The following is a 19,434-nucleotide window of genomic DNA, read 5'->3' on the forward strand; positions in this document are numbered from 1 at the left end:
GAGTTAAGAATAGGCATGATCCTTTGAACAAGAATTTTTGAAACTAACTTATAGGAAGTATTGCAAAGGCTAATTGGCCTGAACTGCTTGATGGATTCAAGGTCCTTAACCTTTTGAATAAGGGAAATAATAGTTTTGTTAGCTTCCTCAGGGATATTCTTAGACTTAAAACATTGCTGGCATAATTTTAGAAGGTCAGGCCAGATTGTAAACCTTTAATACTCCAAATACCCCACTTACCTCTTATTTTATTTAAGTCAATTAATTTGCCTAAAACTATGTGCCGGTCAAACTGTAACACTTAAAAAAACACGGAGGGAGTATTGATAATATACTCACCAAAATAAATCAAACTAGATCTCACATGACTATATTTGTTTTTATAGAATGAGAGAAATTTAGAAGATTCTTTTTTGTTTTTTAAAAGTCAAAGATTTCAAATAGGAACATCATTGTGAAACGGAGGGAATAGTTCATCTTGACATGATGGTATACCAAATACTGAGCGAAAGAGAAAAAAGAAATAAAGTGACCTAGAAAGAAAGCCAAAAGTAGACATTTTAAACACCGTGTTTGGAGGCAACAAAACCAATGAAGTTCCAGAAGTAAATGCCAAAGTAATTCATTTGAAAAATGCTAAAATATTTGTATATCCAAGATGGTAATGTTGACTCAAATTACAGCAAAGAACGACTGACATTTCATCTTTGATTTCACTCCCATGGCCTAGATCTATCTGGTTTATTGCATAACAAATAATATTTTTGTCCTGCACCCTTCAGCTCAGATTTTAAACTCAATCGGGATGTAAATCTATACTCATGCTCCTAGCACCATAAAAAAGTGGGGCTAATGCTGGATCCTTGATGAGAATTAATTGGGAATGAGTTGCTCTACAGTTATCCATATAAAACTTGCATTAGGAAGATTGAACCCCGAACCATATTCATCTTCATTGAAATCAGTCTGTTTAAGTGTTCTCTTGAAATTCTCAGTTGCCATATGTGGAGAGCCCCGAGCAATTGAGACCTGTTGCATGAAGCTAAGTAAGATAACAGAATAAACAACAGAAAAACTCCTTTGCACCTTCCATAGAAAGAGATGAAGACAAGAACTGATAAATACATACATGTTTATATATCTACTCCGTATTCGAGAATGAACAGCATACCAGTTACCAGCATACACATGCATGAGCATCATATAAGACTCCAAAAAGCAAAATCAACTTTGCTGCCATAAGAAACAATGTTTCATTTCATGTGAAGTGATTTCTTTGGCATACTGGATTGAGAATTTTGGCCATTGAAGCTAACTAGAATGGTCACAAATACCAAAGTTGCAACTATACATTCACATATGTATGAAAACATTCCAATTGTACACTGTCCATCAATCAAAAAGTGGATAGATTGCAAGATAGAGTAGCTAAGAATGTGGAGAATTAAATGAGAAACTTACATAATGCCTCTTCTTTAGTTCAAAATGCCAAAATTTCCAGTGCCTCAGTTCTTCAGTGTGTAATTTCACAGAAATTCTGGTCCAATTAATGTGATTGAACTCCAGGGCATCCAGCTTGTACCTTAATCCACTCCCTATTGCTTTCACAAATGCTTCCTTCAGACTCCAATATCTGACTCAATAGTCTGAATCAGTTCAAAAATAATCGCATAACATCTGAAAAGTCTCAAATTACATTACAGTCAAATGAAACTTTAGAGTCAAATTCATGGTAAGCAAGAACATTTAGGTGACTGATGTCGAGTAGCCAAATTTTTAGCACTAACATCTACAATACTACAGAAATGATTGCCTTCCATAAAACATCACAAACTGTAATTTCCCCTTAGCTAACAGTTTGACTCGATGTTAAACATGCACTCTCCATGTTTTGTCTAAAATTTAAGAGAATACACAGTAATTTAATACATAGAGATGGAAACTCCCATGTCTAGAACAGGAAGGAGTAATCCCTGCAATTAATTTAATGACAAAATTGATGAACTAAATCGAAGTCAATACCCGTTAAGAAACATATTTTGTTAGTCCAAAATGACGACTTCTGCTACAGTCTAAACTTATTTTCAGTTTTCAATATCTGTCTCAATCCCAACTCCAACCCCCCACCCCACCCCCACCCCTAGCACAATTTTAATTTGAGCCCTTAATCATTTAATTGGAGTGAAACCTTTCCACCTCCGGTGAATAGCATCAGATAAAAAAAACCTAGTCATTTATATATGATTAAAGCACCCCTAAATGCCACATAGAGAAGGCCTTCATTGCAGTTTACGCTTGGAATGGAAATGATGCATGTACAACGGGTGTATCAGTTGAAGTATAAATTAGCTATTTTAAATATCCAAGGAATTGTATCCAATATAAGAAACAATGCTTTCATCTCAGTTTTCTTTACCATTGGTACCTAATTCCAATATAATACCTAAAAATGAAGGTTAAGAAAGTAATTACCAACTACAAGTAAATAATGCTAGGATTATTCTCTAGGTAAGAATAAAGCCACAAGGAGACCCATCCAATGAGTAAAAATAGCATTATACTACATTTTTTCCAAGTGTTAAAATTTGACTGCACAAATTTTATAAGGCTTAATTGACTTTATTATAATAGTAAGATGTAAGTGGGATAATTTGGGTATGAAAATAATGTAGGAAAATATAGTAGAGTTAATATTATATTGAAAAGTAAAAGATGTAACGGGGGAGAGATATTATATTAACATGTAATACAAATTTGCTAAAAACAATAAGGAAAAATTAGTTTTACTAATCCCAACTTTGAGCCATTTACTATTTTTAATCCCAAATTTCGATTATTTTTTAATAATCCCAACTTTAGAGGGCATTTTCTTTTAAGCCAAATAACTTGTGACCGGTTGAAAGGTTTTTTTGTAAATTTTTTTTAAAATGCCATGTGTTTTAATGTAATTGGTTAAAAAAAATAAGAAAGAAAAAAAAGAAAAAAAAAAAAAAAAAAAAAAAAAACACACAATCAACCACCCCACCCCTTCCCCTTAATCAAATAAACCCCCTAACCGGTTGACCACCACCGGCGGCCACCCCACCCTAACCCCTAAAGTCGGCCGGCCGGCCCACCCTCTCACTTTCCCCTACAGAATCGAAACCCACCTAATCCCAAAATCCACCAAATCGAAAACCAACCTTCGTCAATATGGACCAAAAGGGAAAGGGTTGGAATTTGGTGTCGGTGGGTGGGACTACTCCGGCAGGTTGGAAGTTGAGAACGTTTAGGGATTGGAAGTGGTTAATTTGGGTGGGAGTTGGAGCATGGCTGACTTTGTGGTTGCCGAGAAGGGGTTGATTTGAGGGGGCTGGGGAAGAAGGGGTGGCCAGTCAGAGGTGGCGGGAGGGTTTCGGTCGGCAAAAGTGAGGAAGGGAGTGGCTGTAGTGCTCGTTCTGGGGGCGTGGCTGGTGTTTGGATTTATTTTTCAATTTTTTTAATTTTTATGGACCAATCAGGGTTGACACGTGTCAAATAACCTACTATAACAGGTCGCTTACTTTTGTTGACCGGTCATGACCTGTTAAAAGAAAACGCCCCAAAAAGTTGGGATTATTAAAAAATAATCGAAAGTTGGGATTAATGATAGAAAATGACCCAAAGTTGGGATTAATAAAACCAATTTTTCCAAAAAATAAAAAACTGTAACACCCTATTTAATAAAACAAATAGAGGGATTAAAATTGAAAATGGAAAATATTGGGTGCTCAATTCAACTTGGCTAAATTAAATGAAAAAATGATTTCATTATTGTTCCCAAGGATCAATGTGAAGACGTGCATTAAATGAATATCAGGTCGGATAATTACGTGGTAGTAACACGGATTAAATGGCATGTAGCAACTAGGCCACAAGAAAATGATTGATCTCATCAAGGGTACAGTGTGACCTTATAAAGCGAAAGACAAAAAACTAGAATTTCTGTAAGCAAAGATTTGATTTCTTCAAAAAAATTATAGACATCTTTCGAAACAGCTAATTATAGAATAACAATTCACAAAGCTGATTTATGAAGTTATAGTTTGATTGTAGTGACAAATACAATTGTTAAAAAGATAGAAATCCAGATTATATAAATCTTGGCAACTACTCCCTCCGTTTCATAAATAATCGCAACACTTTCCTTTTACGTTTGTTTCGTAATAATTGCAACACTTCCTTATTTGGTAAGCACCCACTATTATTTTATTATTTCTCTCTTTAACCAACCCCACTTACACTATATTTTTTTTCTCTCTCCTACTAACAATTAAATATATCCCTGCTAACTACACTTTATAATTATAAAATTCTCCTTTTGGTCCCCACACTATAATTTTCCTAAAACTTTATGGAGGGAGTATACTCCTACACTAACCTCTTTCCTTTCTTAAGAGACTGGGAAAATAAATCAGAGCAAGAAGAAAAACCTATAGAGCCCTTGCAGCATATCATCACAAGTGCCAGCATAAATTATCTTGTTCCACTCCTTACTTGAAAAGTATGATGAGAAACTGTTGACGAATTGCTGAGTAGTCTCCTTTACAGGTATTTGGGGAGAAACTACATCCAAACCCACAAGGCAGAATGGTTCAGACGCAATAGCCACAACATCACCATGATGGCTGACACTGAAGTTGAAATTCGGAAATTCCGGCCTCACTTCATCAAAGTGCTGAAAAAACACAGTTACATTAAGAAAATGGAGTGTGTATACAAAATCAGAAGAATAAGATAAATAAATAGCTAGTGCCTGACTGCCTGTGTAGCTAGAATTTATAAAAGTTTAAGTCTCACATAAAAATGAGGGTAGTATTAGGAAATAATTTTAAAGGCTATAATGAGAATGTTCACATGTAAGATCTTATCAAAAATGAAAGGAAAAATTGCTTTTAATAATCCCACCTTTGACGGGTTCGCTGTTAATAATCCCACCTTTTAATTAATATCTAATAATCCCACCTTTATATGACATTCTCTTCTACTGGTCCCATGAGACCAGTAACCTGTACGTTAGGTTTTTTTTTAAAAAAATTAATAAATGACATGTGTCACTACACGATAGGATTAAAAAAAAAAAACTAAAAAACAAAAAATAAATAAAAATTCAAGCCCACAACACTTCACCTCCCTGTTCGCCACCTTCCTCTGTACGCACAACCCACACAACCACAGCAACCACCGAACTTTCTGAGCAGCAACCCACAAAACTTCACCTCCTCGTTTGCCACTCTCCCCCTCACAGCCCATACTCCCTCAACATCAACAACGCAGAGCGGATAGCAGCTACCCAACCACCCCAATCATACATCGCAACCACCATCGCGCCACCCACGCAACTCTTACGCACATCAATGCCAACCCAAATTCGATCATCCAGCAACTATGATTTTTGAAGCATCGCAACCCCAATGTTCGCTCCACCATCGCACCATCAAATTCGCCCATACTCCCTGTGATTAAAAAGAGAAGATTTTCATTGGGTGAGGGTGGGGAAGGGGATGGATGCTGGAGGGTTTGGGGTAGGGTGGCGTGGGGGTTTGGGCCTTTGGGGTTCGCTGGTGGAGTGGTGGGTTACTTTTGTTTTATTATTTTTTTAAAAAAGAATTCTTAAATTTTTTTTTTTTTTAAAAATAACTATCAACTAATTATAAAGTGACACGTAGCAATTTAACCTGTTAAAACCGGTTACCAACAGGTAAGGGACCAATAAAAGAGAATTCACTATAAAGATGGGATTATTAGATAATAATCAAAAGGTGGGATTATTAACGGCGAACCGATCAAAGGTGGGATTATTAAAAGCAATTTTTCCAAAATGAAAAGACCTAAGTTATAACCACTATTTCCAGCTGGAATATAAAATTTGACATTAAAAATGTCATGTCCATAGTAGAATCAATTTGGCAGCTTGATTATTTACAGAATACTGAGCACCGAGCAAAACTTCACAACTGCAATTGCAAGCAGATACAATTATACAAACTAAAATCATTCCTTAGCATAAGTACCTCAATCTAAGCTAGAAACAGGCATATAGAAAGTGAAAAGAATCAACATAAGCTTCATTCTTAGTTTATATAAGTCCATACAAAGCAATAAGTTGATGTATCATGAAACAAGATACATAAAAAATTTTACACTTTATCTACCAAAAAAAAAAAAAAAAAAAAAAAAAAAAAAAAAAAAAAAAAAAAAACACCATCATAGATACTAGATGGTGCACTAATTTGGTCTGCTAGAAGATGTTTCCCTCATTTCATTTATTAAAAAGTTCTTAATGCTTTGTCCATTTCTGAATACATGCAACAAGTTGACTTTTAATGAGAGTATGATAAAGTCAATTTGTTGCCTGTAAGAAATGGAAAAAGTATGGGAAATCTAAAAGATATTTGAAGAGAGAATTTGGTGCAAAGAAAGACTCCAATCAAGATACCGTGTCACTAAAAGTCTAAAAGGACCTAATTATCTATTTGTTGGTACTTTAAGTATTTGAGATTCATCGTTCAAGGTAATGGAATATAAATCAAGATATTTACTCATGATGGTCACTTGCTGATGGAGAGTAGCATCTTGGAATACTACAAGATAACAATGTTGCCTTTAAGGGGAAAGAGAAAAGTTTATAGAGCTGTTATTTGGTTAGCTTTGTTATACACGTCAAAATATTGGGCTTTCATGATAGCAACTGTTGAGTTGAATATGGTTGAGATACATATGTTGAAATAGGTGTTCGGTAGCACTCGAACACCTATTATTAAATTCCAATTACCTATCCACACACATTTAACAAGTAAATATTCCACAAATAAGGAGTTGGATTCTTTGACACATAGAGCACAAAGAATATAACTCTCATTACAGGCGCCCTTCTTACATTTTTGTTGATCCGCCACTTTATTGATCTTGCAGAGCCCATGTACAACATGGACTTGACCCCAAGCTTAAATGATCCAATGTGATAATATGATCATGAAAACAAAAAAAGGCTAGGCACATCTGACTTGCATACTTCAAATCCACTAATGAGTTTGATGCTTCTTAAGAATATATGTATAATAGGTCCAAACAAAACTTATTAAAAAGCAACCCCAGATTCAAAAATCTTAACTAGGTAACTGAATTACTAAAGAAGATACCTAACTCACTGTGCAAATTTTTCATGGCTACAAAGAAAATCCCAAGCCTGCCATATTCTATAATAAATGCCCACGACACGCTAACATTATTTAGAAAACCTTAAACTTTTGTGTGTTGTTGTTCTTCCCAGACTCCAATTGTTCTTAAAAAAAAAAAAACAAATTTCAGCACACAGCTTTCTAGAATTTAAATTTGGTTAGGTAAACCAATAGCTTCTCTCTAAAAGAGTGGAGTCCATGAAACATAAAATTACATGTTTATAAGACACCGAAGCTTTTTTCTTAAAACTGATCATACTTCTCCTTTGTACAGAAAATCAGGAATCATCCTACCCAAAATAAAAAGGTTTTTCAAACCATTGGCATAATTAACATTATCTTGCTAGATTAATAATATTAACTTCCTTATCCTTTGGATCATTACTAGCTTTGACCGCTCAAAAATTATGCTTTCAAAACACCTTTTCAGAGTTCTAGCTATAAGTCTCGGCCAATCATCTGGCAACAACGTTACAATGGCAGTGTGCACCACTTCTCTTTCTCTCCTCTTCTTTGACGGATGAGCAGTAACAACCTCAAATGTTCAGAAGAAACTCCAGGATAGTTTCTAGTGCTGCTCCTTCCTCCCTATCACTTCTTTATAAATTCCTCTCCATTTCCCTTATACTTCTCCTGCCATTTCTACATCTTGGAGGATTTCAGGTCTCAATCACTTTAGCAACATCAACTCAATCACTCTCCCAAGGAAAGGACGGGGGAAGTTCCAGTCGCGAGAAATTTTTCAATATTCCAAACAGAATACATTATATAAATGGAAGAGCAGTCCATTTTTCAAATTTTAGAAAGAGAGAATGAAGAAAAAGAGCTATACCACATAGGGCTTGCCTTCAGCAGTTGACCTGATAACTATTTCATTAAAGGGAATTCCCAATACTTGATGCACAAGAGCATACTGAAGCAGCCTACTCACCAATGCCCGTTTTCGGTCTTCCAACTTCACATATCTATAGTTTTTAACCATAATAAGTTTCCTAGTCTGATTTAATTAAAGTTAGAAACTGAAATTGCAAATTTAAAACAAATGGCACACCATTCAGATCCCAACACGTGTCAAGTGTTAAATTTCTGTTATGAAAGCAAACCACTTATCCTCTCTTGATTAACGGTACATACAACTGATCTAATTAAGCATATTTTCTCATCAAATCATTTTAGTTCCATTTCTTTCTTTATTTAACAAAATTGATAAAATTCGAAACACAGCAATTTCAAGTAACAATTGTTCTAATGCCTTTAAATGTCTATAGGGTCATTGAAACCGGCCTTATCAAACTCTCCCATTCGAAAGTAATCTTCACAACAGTTCTTAGAATATCAATGTTGTATAACACAATTCCTAAATACTGAACAACACAACCTTTACTTTTCAACAACTATCCAAAATCCCAATTGACAGAAAAAATATAACAGTATAATACCCTTGTATTCATTCTCAATCATATATCATTGAACAATTTGCATTCGTCAACAATTATAACTTTCCACTAATTCTTCATACCAAGTACATAAAATTATACCCTTTACAAATTAATTAAATTGAATACCCTTCTATACATTCTCAATCATGTATCATTGAACAATTTGCATTCGTCAACAATTATAACTTTCCACTAATTCTTCATATCAAGTATATAAAATAATACCTTAACAAATTAATTAAACTGAAACATATAATTCGTCAAAAGCAAATTAATTAAATTGAAATATATAATTCGTCAAAAGCAAATTAACTCGAGAATAATTAAGCAAATGTAAATGCAATAAATTGTAGTAGAAAAATGGGAGGAGTTTTACCTGTATATAAAGGAGTGCTGATGTTGGGGAAGAACAGAAATTGCAGAGCTGAAGTCAGCGGGTGAAGGGTTCCATTCTGATATGTCAACAATCCATCGTTGTACTCCTCTTTCCATTGTTCTTCTACTCATTCATTCGAATGTCATTTTCAAATACCCAAAAAAAAAAAAAAAAAGGAAAAAATTTGTCAAAAATAATCCGAACTTTGGCCAGTTCGATCCAAATAATCCCTATTTTGGATTTTTTTTTTTTTTTCTTAAAGGGAATATCAATTCATTAATAAGAAGTCATACCACGATCTACAAAAGAGATCAAAATCCCTACATTAGCTTATTTTTAAATAATCCCAACTTTACTACCCTTTAACTTTTAAGAGGCCTAGCAGGTCACCTTACCTACTGTAGCCTGTTATTAGCTAATGCGGAAGTGACCGTTAGTCACAATTGATTTTTAATTTTTTAAAATAGTTTTAAAGCGTTTTTAAGGGCAAGGGTGTTGGTAATTCCCCTGTTTCCATCTTCTCCTCGAGCTTCTCTTCGATCTTCTTCTCTTTGTTATTCAATTGTTTTGACATTGAATTGATTACAATGTCTGGAGGAAAGGGTCAAAATCAATCACGAATTGCAAGTGGTGGTTCTTTGGGTTCGTCATCTAGTTCAATGGGAAATACTCCATCACGAATTCAATGCACTTGTGGTTTAACAGCGGTTTTGCAAACGGTAAAGCAAGGGCATATGTAGGCTCAAAGTTCTACGGTTGTCCTAAATGGCCGATAATTATTTCCTTAATTTAATAATGTCGGGATTTAATTTGATTTATGAAAATTAGGGTTTATGTTACAATTGGGGAAATTGGGTAAATTAGGATTACAATTAGGGTTTAATCTGCTTGTTGATATTGTTATGAATGTGCACAGGATACGCAATGCAATTTTATGAAGTGGGCGGATTAGAACATCAATGAAGTTGATGACCTCATGTTTTAATTTTTTGAGAAGGAAACAAGTTTAGCTAAATTGGAGCTTCAGAAGGAGATGGTTGAAGAAAAAGTTAAGAAATTGCAAGAGAAGAAGCAAAATTTAGAGGAAGAATTGCATGAGCTGAAAACGGAATTGTGCCAAGTGCGTATTGAGCTGATGAGGACTTCAAGGAACGAGAGGAACTTTTCAATGGCTCTATTTTTTCATGGGTTCTATTTGCTATTTTAGTTTATTTGCAATTTTTTATATGCAAAGTAGGAATGTATTACAAGTATGATGAATGTATTAGTGGGTACTGGGTTGTATTAGCTTTGTAATAATGATCATGTACTGTGTTACTCTATCAATATATGAAAAGTACTTGGTTGTGTTAAAGTAAAGTTGGCACATCCATTTGATTCATAATTCAAAATAAACAGAGAGTAGTTTGAAGTTGCAATTATAGTTCAAAACAAAAGGCTAGCTGACTAATACATAAATTAACACAATATCATATCCAAAATACTAGTTCTTATGCCATGTTTTCATTGAGTTGGTTGATAAACAATTGAAGTCTGGCTACATTGGATTTGATTGACTTCTTGTTGTGACACTGTTGCACCCCCTCTTCCACCCTCTTTTCCTCTATTTCTTCTTACACCAACCTATTTCAAAAATAACTAAGTTAGTTCAACAACAGAAGCAACTAACAAATGAGAATACATTAACAGTGATATGAATCTTACACTTCCTATTAATGTTGAACCATCATTTGCAATATACACTCCAACACCCCTAGGCACCTATACAGTATTCCTGCCCATGCCTCTATTCCCCCTTCCTCCTCTTTCCCTTCCTCTGGTTTGTGCTGTCCTAGAACCTGATGTCTTTGGTGCTGTTGTTGTTGCCTGAACACCTTTACAGCCCTGGGCAACTCTAATTGTCCTCCCACCCTTGCCAAGCTGGGTTGTTTGAGCAGTCATGGAGTGATGTGCTGCTACGGTCTAAGGTCCTGTAGAGGAGGCAACAACAGTTAGTTGGGCATATTTCCTAGGTCTCCCCCTTGGCTTCTTTGGAACTGGTTCATTGGGGACAACAATGTCCTTGTTTGGACACCTTCTCTTATTATGGCCTCGCACTTGACATACACTACATGTCATCTCAACTCCAATTTTAGTCAATGCTCGCTCCAGGATTTTTGGGGTTTTCAAATGGGTCTTTTACCCTATTTCTCCTAGGACGGCCTAGCCCAATTTTGATGGGAGGTGAAGCGAAGGGAAATGCAACCCTAGGCCTATGCCTCCCTCCTTCCAAAGGGGGGATTGAACCTGAAATATAAAAGATTCAGTTAGCTGATTAAACTTAGTGAGTTTGACTGACATTGCACCAAGTTAAACAAAGATACCTGAGTATGCTTTTAAGTAGTTTTCTCTCTTGTATCTGTCATGCACATAGTCTTCAGCATCCTTGTTTAGGAAGTAGATACATGCTACAACGTGCATGGCAGCATAGGATACCATGCATATCCCACCTTCTACATGTGCATGATCTAGCATTCAAGTCCACAACAAGCCGGTCCAAATTGTGGCTTACATTGAATAACTAATCTGATAATGGGTACACCTCATAGTAGGCTGCTTTGTGCTTCTCCTTTTCAAGCTTGCTTTGAATCCTAGGGCATAAGACAGAAGTACTCTTCTCCATTTCTTGCCTCTTATGCACCAATCTTTGCATAAGTGAAGCTCTTATCTCTTCTAACAAGTATAACAAATGTTTAGTCCTTGCTGAAATTATATAACCATTAAACGTTTCGGCCATATTACTTTTTATAGCATTAGTTTTAGTACTAGGGTCAAGGAAATCCCTACAAAAACAACTTGGATTATATGCTTTGAATGCATTTGTTGCTTCCCTATTCAGTTCTGTCAATTCATTTAGGGCATCAATGTAGTCTGTAACATTGTATGATTTTGCTATTTTCCAAAATAGCAACTTCATTTCATCCCCTCGATATGTCTTATGCCACAAAGAAAATATATGTCAAGCACAATGTATGTGCTCTGACATAGGCAAGACATTCTTCACCCCATTAATGATTGCCTGAAAACAAAGAAACACATGGGGGAAAGAAATATATCACTAACTTAGCTAAATTTTAAACAAAAAAAAGAGAGAGAAAATTCATGTTGTTCCAGTGTACCTGGTGCTCATCTGATATAATAGCCAGGCCTTGACCTTCATCCAATTCCAAGAATGCTTACAACTATTGGAAAAACCATTCCCAAGAAGAATTATTCTCACCCTCCACCACTGCCCTGACTACTGGGTACATCTAGTCGTTTGAATCTCTCCCAACAATAGCTAACAATTGTCCACCCAAGACTTTTTTTACAAAAATGCATCTACACTGCACACAATACTTTCCTGCATCCCTCAACCCAACCTTTCTACACACCCTCAAAACAAAGAGTCTCTGAAAGACTAGTGGGGATGCTTGTTTGGTTGTGTCAGTCACCAACTCAACATGAGACCCACTGCTACTAGCCCTTATTGCTTCCAAATAGCCTCCCACTTTCATGTAATGGTCATGCATAGAGCCATGGAGAAGTCTATGTGCAGCATACTTTACCTTATAGGCAAAGTCCCTTTTCACCAATACCTTATAGGCTATGTTTAGATACCAACTTATTGGTATCATTTGCAAAAAATACTCTTTCTCTCTCCTAAAGAAACTCTCTCAAGTCTCACCATTGGAGATGGTCTAATACACTCTATTATCTTTTTGGCAGGCCAATGTGGCCTGCTTTTGAAGACTTTTAGAAACTCTTGAGCAACCTAAGTACTCTTTAGTTGCCTATTTTTCTTCATGTTTCCATGGCAACTTTTCTCCCCACACACTATCTCACCTGATTCCTAGTCTACCAGGATGCATACATGTAGAAGGAGCACCCCTCAACACACTTGATAGATAGCCTTTGACCTCTACTTCTGTTACTACTAGCAAACTTCAAATTCCTACCTTGAAGCTTAACATACTTTCCAACTGCTTGCTTAAAATCCTCTCTATTTGCAAATCTCATTCCCACCTTCCATTTGAATTGGGAGAAATCTATATTTAGGCTTACTGGTAACCTTGTCCTCCTTTTCCTTCCACCCTCTAGTGTATCATCATCAAAACCAGGAGGAGTGTGTGTCTATTCCTCACTGCTTTCATAATCACTCTCCAAACCACCAGATGGCCTATGGTCAGCACCAGATGCCCCCTCACCAACAGTAGAAGGCCCCTCAACACTTGTTGGTGTAAACACAGCCTTTCAATCAAATTCCCTGTATTGCTTCTCTTTGAAGTTGTTGTGCTACCTGAATAAGCTTACTACTCCAAGATGCCTTTACTTTCTCCCTTGCTGTAGTGTATTCATCATCACTAGTATCAAATTGAAACTGTAACTCCTCATTCAAAGTTGCCTCATGTTCCTATTCCTCTAAATCAATATCTAACAGCTCTAAGTCATCATCTCCACCAGTTTCTCCTAAATCTATATCCACATCTATGTTAACTTCTCCAAAAATACCAGTCTTAGTTGCTACTCCTTTGCCCTTATCATTTTCAGGGACATAAGTTGGGTCTGACTCATCACTCCCCTTACTATACCCTCCTAACAGATCATTAAGAGTTATTGGAGAATCAGGCCTGTTGTCAAACCAGGCCATTCATAATCTTCTAATGGGTTCCCAGTGAGTTGAGGTGTAGAAGTGTTGGTGTTTGTGAGTTGCTGTGTTTTGGTGGGAGTTAAAGCATGAGTTGCAGATCTAGGGTTCTCATGTTCTGGGATGGCTTTGTTAAAAGATTTGATTTGATGAGTCAAAGGTGGATGGTTTGCTAATATGTGATATGGCAGGAACAGCTTGAGACAAATCAATGTGGCAAGAGGAATCTTTATTTAGTGGTTCAGGTACAAGGTTAAAAGTCTTTTTTCTAGGACTTGACCTCACTTGGGTCAACACTTTTGTGCGTTAGGCCCTTATTGGAATAAGTTTAGTTGGTTTTGAAGGAGTAATGTTGGAATGTGGCTCACTGGGAGCTTCAATTGGCTGAGCAGTTGACAACTGTACCCCATGACAAAGATACACCTCCACACCCCTATGCTTTTGTGCTATCTCAATAATTGCAAAGTATCACTACCAATATCCACCCTTCTCAACCATCAGTTAAACTAAGTCCAGGAACCAAGTATTACACACTCTCAACCTTTTTGTCTCTCCACAATCCTTCCCTAACATAATTAAGTCCCAGTAACATAGCTCATTAGGGACTACTTGTTTTGTCTTCCCTTTCCCTCCTTATACACTAATTGCCCATTTGCAACATGCTTGAAACCCCCCTCCCCCCTATGCCAAAACTTTAATGTAATTTTGCGAAATTTATCACTCATTTCACCCTATCAATATGACCACAACAACAACAAACCACAATTCAAACAAATTCAAGCCAAATTTGTAGTTAAATTAAACAACAAACTCAATTCAATTATACCAAAATTAAAACCCAATTAACAGTCAATTTTTACCAAATTATACAAAAAAACATACCAAACATTGAAGCTTTTGGGTATTTGTACATGCAATTAGCACAAAACAACTACAATTTAACGACAAACCACTCAATTAAACATGCAAAATCAACTAGTTTAAGGGTTACCTGCAGTGGTAGTAATTTTTGTGTGTGCTTTTACAATTCCCCTTCGCAAATTCCAAATCTTTGATTGAAATGGAAGCTCTGAACCAAGGTTACATCGACGACTCAATTGTTAAGAGCGTCACGCAAGTAGGGCATATCATGGACCTAAAGGAGACATTTACCACGCTGAACAAGTATAATATCAAGCTCAACCCAAAGAAATGCGTTTTCGGGGTGAGCTCTGGGAAGTTCCTAGGGTTCCTGGTCAGTAAGAGGGGGAATCTATGCCAACCCAGAAAAAGTAGAGGGAGTTCTAAGCCTCCTAAAGCCCAAGTGCACTAAAGATATTATGCGGTTGACAGGGAGAATGGCAACGCTGACTCGATTCATCAGCAAGTCAGCTGACAAAGCCTTACCATTTTATCAATTGCTGAAAGGGGATAGAGAATTTAAGTGGGGTAAAGTAGAAAAAGAAGCTTTTGAGGGAATCAAGGAGCATTTGACCAAGCTACCAACCATGATCAGCCGGGAGTAGAGTGAAAAGCTTCAGCCCGCCTCAATACAGACAATTAAGTCGGTTCTCCTAGTCGAAAGGCAGAAACAACAGAAACCAGTGTACTTTGTAAGCTATGTGCTGATAGAGGCTGAGCAGAGATACCCGCTGGTAGAGAAGCTGGCCTTCGCAGTGGTAACAACAGCAAGAAAGCTGAAACCGTATTTTGATGCACACACAACTCAAATCCTTACAAATCACCTACAGGAAAAAGTCCTGCAGAAAATGGATGCTTCAGGCAGACTCCTGAAGTGGGCGATAGAGCTCTCTGAATATGAATTCGAGGTTAAGCCTAGGGCAACCATCAAAGCTCAAGCCTTAGCAGACTTCATAGTGGAGGCCTCCTACGAGGAGAAGGAGGATGAGGTTGGAGTTTGGAAGGTGGCACTGGATGGATCTTCAGCTCAAACGGGAAGCGGAGCGGGAATAATAATAACATCGCTAGAACGCAATGTATTCAAGTATGCCATTAAGTTCAAGTTCAAGGCATCGAACAATGAGGCAGAATATGAGGCAACTCTAGCAGGACTGAGGATGAGTATTGCAGCAAGAGCCAAAAAAGTGCACTTGCAGACTGATTCTCAGCTGGTAGCCAGCCAACTGAAAGGGGAGTATGAGGCTAGAGAGCCCACAATGTTGAAATACACAACCAAATTAAAGGAGCTAGTGGCTCAGCTAATGCATTTTCAGATAGATTTGGTCCCTAGAGTAAATTCCCAAGTTGACGCATTATCAAAGTTGGCCATTTCCACTCTTCAAAGCCTCACAAGGAAAGTCATGGTGGAAGTCTTGGAAGAAAGCAGCATTGCAGAAAGCAAGCAAGTACATTGCGTCAGGCAACATCGAGCATGGTTCTTACACATACTGACCTATAAGGTACACGGCTTGCTGCCTGATGACGAGGTGCAAGCCAAAAAAGTCAAGAAGGATGCCAATTGGTAAGCCGCTGCTGAGATGTATTCCAGAGTGGGAGCAGGAAAAAATTATGGAAGAAGCACATGCAGGAATCTGCGCCAACCATATTAGCGGTAAAGCCGTGGGAGTTGAAATGCTTAGAAGAAGAGCATACTGGCCAACTCTGACACAGGATGCCTTAGCATACGTCAAAAAGTGTTAATAGTGCCAAAAGTATGCTCCAGTTATAAATCAGGCAGCAAACGATCTAACCCCGATCCTCGGTCTGATCCCGTTCGCCTATTGGGGAATGGACATATTGGGACCTTTCACCACTGGTTCAGCAGGCAGGTGTACCTCATAGTGGCAGTGGACTACTTCACTAAGTGGATTGAAGCTGAGCCCACCAAGTACATAAAAGCCTCCCAAGTAAGAACGTTCATATGGAAGAACATCATTACAAGATTCGGAGTGCCACAATGCATAGTCTTTGATCATGGATGTCAGTTCGACTGTGACACCATCAAGGATTACTTGGAAGAGATGAGTGTTAAGTACACAAGCACCTCAGTCTTCCACCCGCAGAGCAACGGCCAAGCAGAAGCAGCAAACAAGCTGATCTTAACAGCCTTACAAAGAAAGCTGGAAGAGCATAAAGGCCTCTAGGCTGACCTAATCCCATAGGTATTATCGGCAAACAGGACAATAGAGAAAGGGTCCATTGGAAAAAGCCCATTCAACCTAGCTTATGGGGCCGATGCAGTAGTTCTAGTGGAGGTCCAAATCCCCAGTCTGAGATCCAGCACTATGAGCAGCAGGGGAATGAGAAGCGTCTACTGGAAGAGCTAGATTTTCTCCTAGAAATGCGACTAAAAGCAGCTCTCAAGCTAGCAGCCCAAAAAAGCAGAATCTCAAAGGCCTTTAACAAAAGAGTCAAGCACCGGGAAATACTACCTAGGGACTTGGATCTCAGAAGGACTGCAGTAGTTGGAAGAGGAAATCAGCATGGAAAGCTGTCAGCCAATTGGGAAGGTCCTTTCATCATCCATGAGAAAGTAGGGCCAGGTGCTTTCCTCCTCGCAGATCAAGAAGTTCAGGTCATAAGGAATAGTTTCAACGCAGATGTGTTAAAGAAATATTTTGTTTAAAAGGCAAGTGGCTAAGTAGAAACTGGAAAACTTTGTCTAAATTATGCAAGAACTTTGTTTAAAATTATGTTATGTTAATTAAGGCAATTTAAGGCATTTGAATTCAATGAAATACAAGCCTCTACGTGAGGAGTATACTATGTGAGCTTGCCTAAAAATGTTTATTCATTAAGTTATTCTTTAGCATCGCACACTAACATGAAGAAAATACCATAGAAACATTAAAGTCAAAGCAAAAAGCATCCAAATAAGGTGCAGCAAGACATCATTAAGCAAGTGAAGATCACAATTTTCCCTAAGTTTAACTTACCTGCTCAAAGTAAAACAGGGCACCACCTCGGGGATGCCTGAGGACGAGGCCTAGCACGTTCAACTTGAGCAGGGAAAGGTGAACAAAAGGCAAAGGAGCAGGCTGAGCGGGCATCACCAAGGTTCTCTTAGTCCCACCCAGCTCACCTCTTTTGTGGGGAGAAAGGAGATAGACCAGTAATAAGCCCTTACAAAAGATAAGTAACGAGCATAAATAATAAGTCCCAGCCAAACAAGGTGAATGACATACGAATAAGTCGCAGCCAAACAAGATGAATGACATACGAATAAGTCGTAGCCAAACAAGCTGAATGACATACGAATAAGTCGTAGCCAAACAAGCTGAATGACATACGTATAAGTCGCAGCCAAGCAAGCTGAATGACATACGAATAAGTCGCAGCCAAACAAGCTGAATGACATACGAATAAGTCGCAGCCAAACAAGCTGAATGACATACGAACAAGTCGCAACCAAACAAGCTGAATGACATGAAAATAAGTCTCTACAAAAACTAAGTAGATGACATAACGCACAAGCCTTCATCAGAAAAAGACGAAAGGCATATAATTTGACAAGTTCCCACCAAGCGCAATAAAAGGTAAAGTGATAATGAAGCCCTATACAGCCAGGTCATGGAGCAAAGTTGGAGAGCAGTAAAAAAAAGCGCAACAGGAAAGCCCAACTACGAGGCTTCACCTAGCATAGCAAAGGGGCTGCTGAGTTAAGGTTTAGGTACCACTATTCCATGACTCAACAGCAGGCTTAAGCAAGCATACTAACAACAAGATAAGTAATAAATGAAATAACAAAGGACTTATCAAACGCATATACTAACAAGCTGAACCTCTGCCCACCAGGACACAGTAAACATTCAGCAGAAAGTTACAACATTCACAAAGCTGAACCCCCATCCACCAGGATGAGGAAACATTCAGCAAAATAGTCAGAAGAACACAAAATTCAAGTTGAGCTGGCTAAACCTAGTAGACGGAAAGTAAAGTGTTATGAGAAAGCACACAGAAAATACAATCTTTGGTGGCTATACACCCCAAAGACAATAATAAAAGCTACCTAGTAACTACAGACCTAGGTGAAGGAAACTCCGATGAACCGCTGGAGGAAGGGGGAGGCAGCCGCCAAAACCTTTATTGCTTGTTGGCCAGAGTCTCCACTCCAATGGCAGCAGCAATATCAGTGCATAAAGTTACCTCCAGATTTAGCATAGCATGGTTGGGAACTTTGCAATTAGCAACATGAGGGTGGTCAGCAGGCAGATCGTAAAAGACAGCTTCCCAGCAGCTTCAACCTTAGCCCAAAAGGCATTGAAATGAGCTTGTTGCTCCTCACTCCCACCATAAAAGCCACTCACACAGCGAGCTGCGGCCTCTCAGCCTCCATCGTGGCAATCAGCGAGCGATTTGGCAAAAGCTGGAGAAAGCACAAAAGATCTGAGTGCCTATTTCTTAGCAGCTCCAAGCTCATTCTCCCTTCCTGCTCGCAAATCAGTCATCTCAGCTTCCAATGCTTTCACCCTGGCTTGAGAAGTTCCCAATTGTCCCTCACAGTCTGCCAATTTAGTCTTGATGAGCTGGAATTCTCCTAGCTGAAGCTGCAGGGAATCCGCTCTCTCTCTCAAGGGAACCACCTCACTAGCCATCACATCCCTCTCAGAACGAGCCTGTTGAACTTCCTAATCCTTTTGAGCAAGGGCTGAGTTCTGATTTTGATACTCCTTCTCCACTGTGAGCAAGGCATTAGCCAAGTCACCAACAGACTTGGTAAGCAACAAATAAACAAAAGGACAAAAATAAGCTAAGGCAAAAGCAAAGCAAGCAAGCTGAGATAGTTAAGAAAAGCAATAAAAACAGGCTAAGGCA

The 19,434-nt window shown here is 38.0% G+C and overlaps 2 protein-coding genes across 2 annotated transcripts; one reads left to right on the forward strand and one right to left on the reverse strand.

Moving 5' to 3' along the window:
- Nucleotides 1-621: 621 nt before the first annotated feature.
- LOC145576549 (uncharacterized) lies at nt 622-9,168 on the reverse strand. Its single transcript, XM_081634289.1, has 5 exons — nt 9,015-9,168; nt 8,032-8,164; nt 4,452-4,696; nt 1,462-1,633; nt 622-1,029 (listed from the first exon to the last, which is right to left on the reverse strand). Exons 1-5 carry the CDS (start codon nt 9,143-9,145, stop codon nt 874-876), a joined length of 837 nt encoding a protein of 278 aa, XP_081490415.1. The 5' UTR covers nt 9,146-9,168; the 3' UTR covers nt 622-873.
- A 5,831-nt stretch (nt 9,169-14,999) lies between these two features.
- On the forward strand, nt 15,000-17,245 carry LOC145575419 (uncharacterized). The gene is made up of 4 exons (XM_081633292.1): nt 15,000-15,108; nt 15,292-16,141; nt 16,343-16,526; nt 16,799-17,245. The coding sequence occupies exons 1-4, from the start codon at nt 15,000-15,002 to the stop codon at nt 17,243-17,245; spliced, it is 1,590 nt and encodes a 529-aa protein (XP_081489418.1).
- Nucleotides 17,246-19,434: the final 2,189 nt, after the last annotated feature.

The sequence above is a fragment of the Chenopodium album genome, chromosome 13, assembly GCF_948465745.1.
Source record: "Chenopodium album chromosome 13, dcCheAlbu1.1, whole genome shotgun sequence".
NCBI lineage: Eukaryota > Viridiplantae > Streptophyta > Magnoliopsida > Caryophyllales > Amaranthaceae > Chenopodium > Chenopodium album.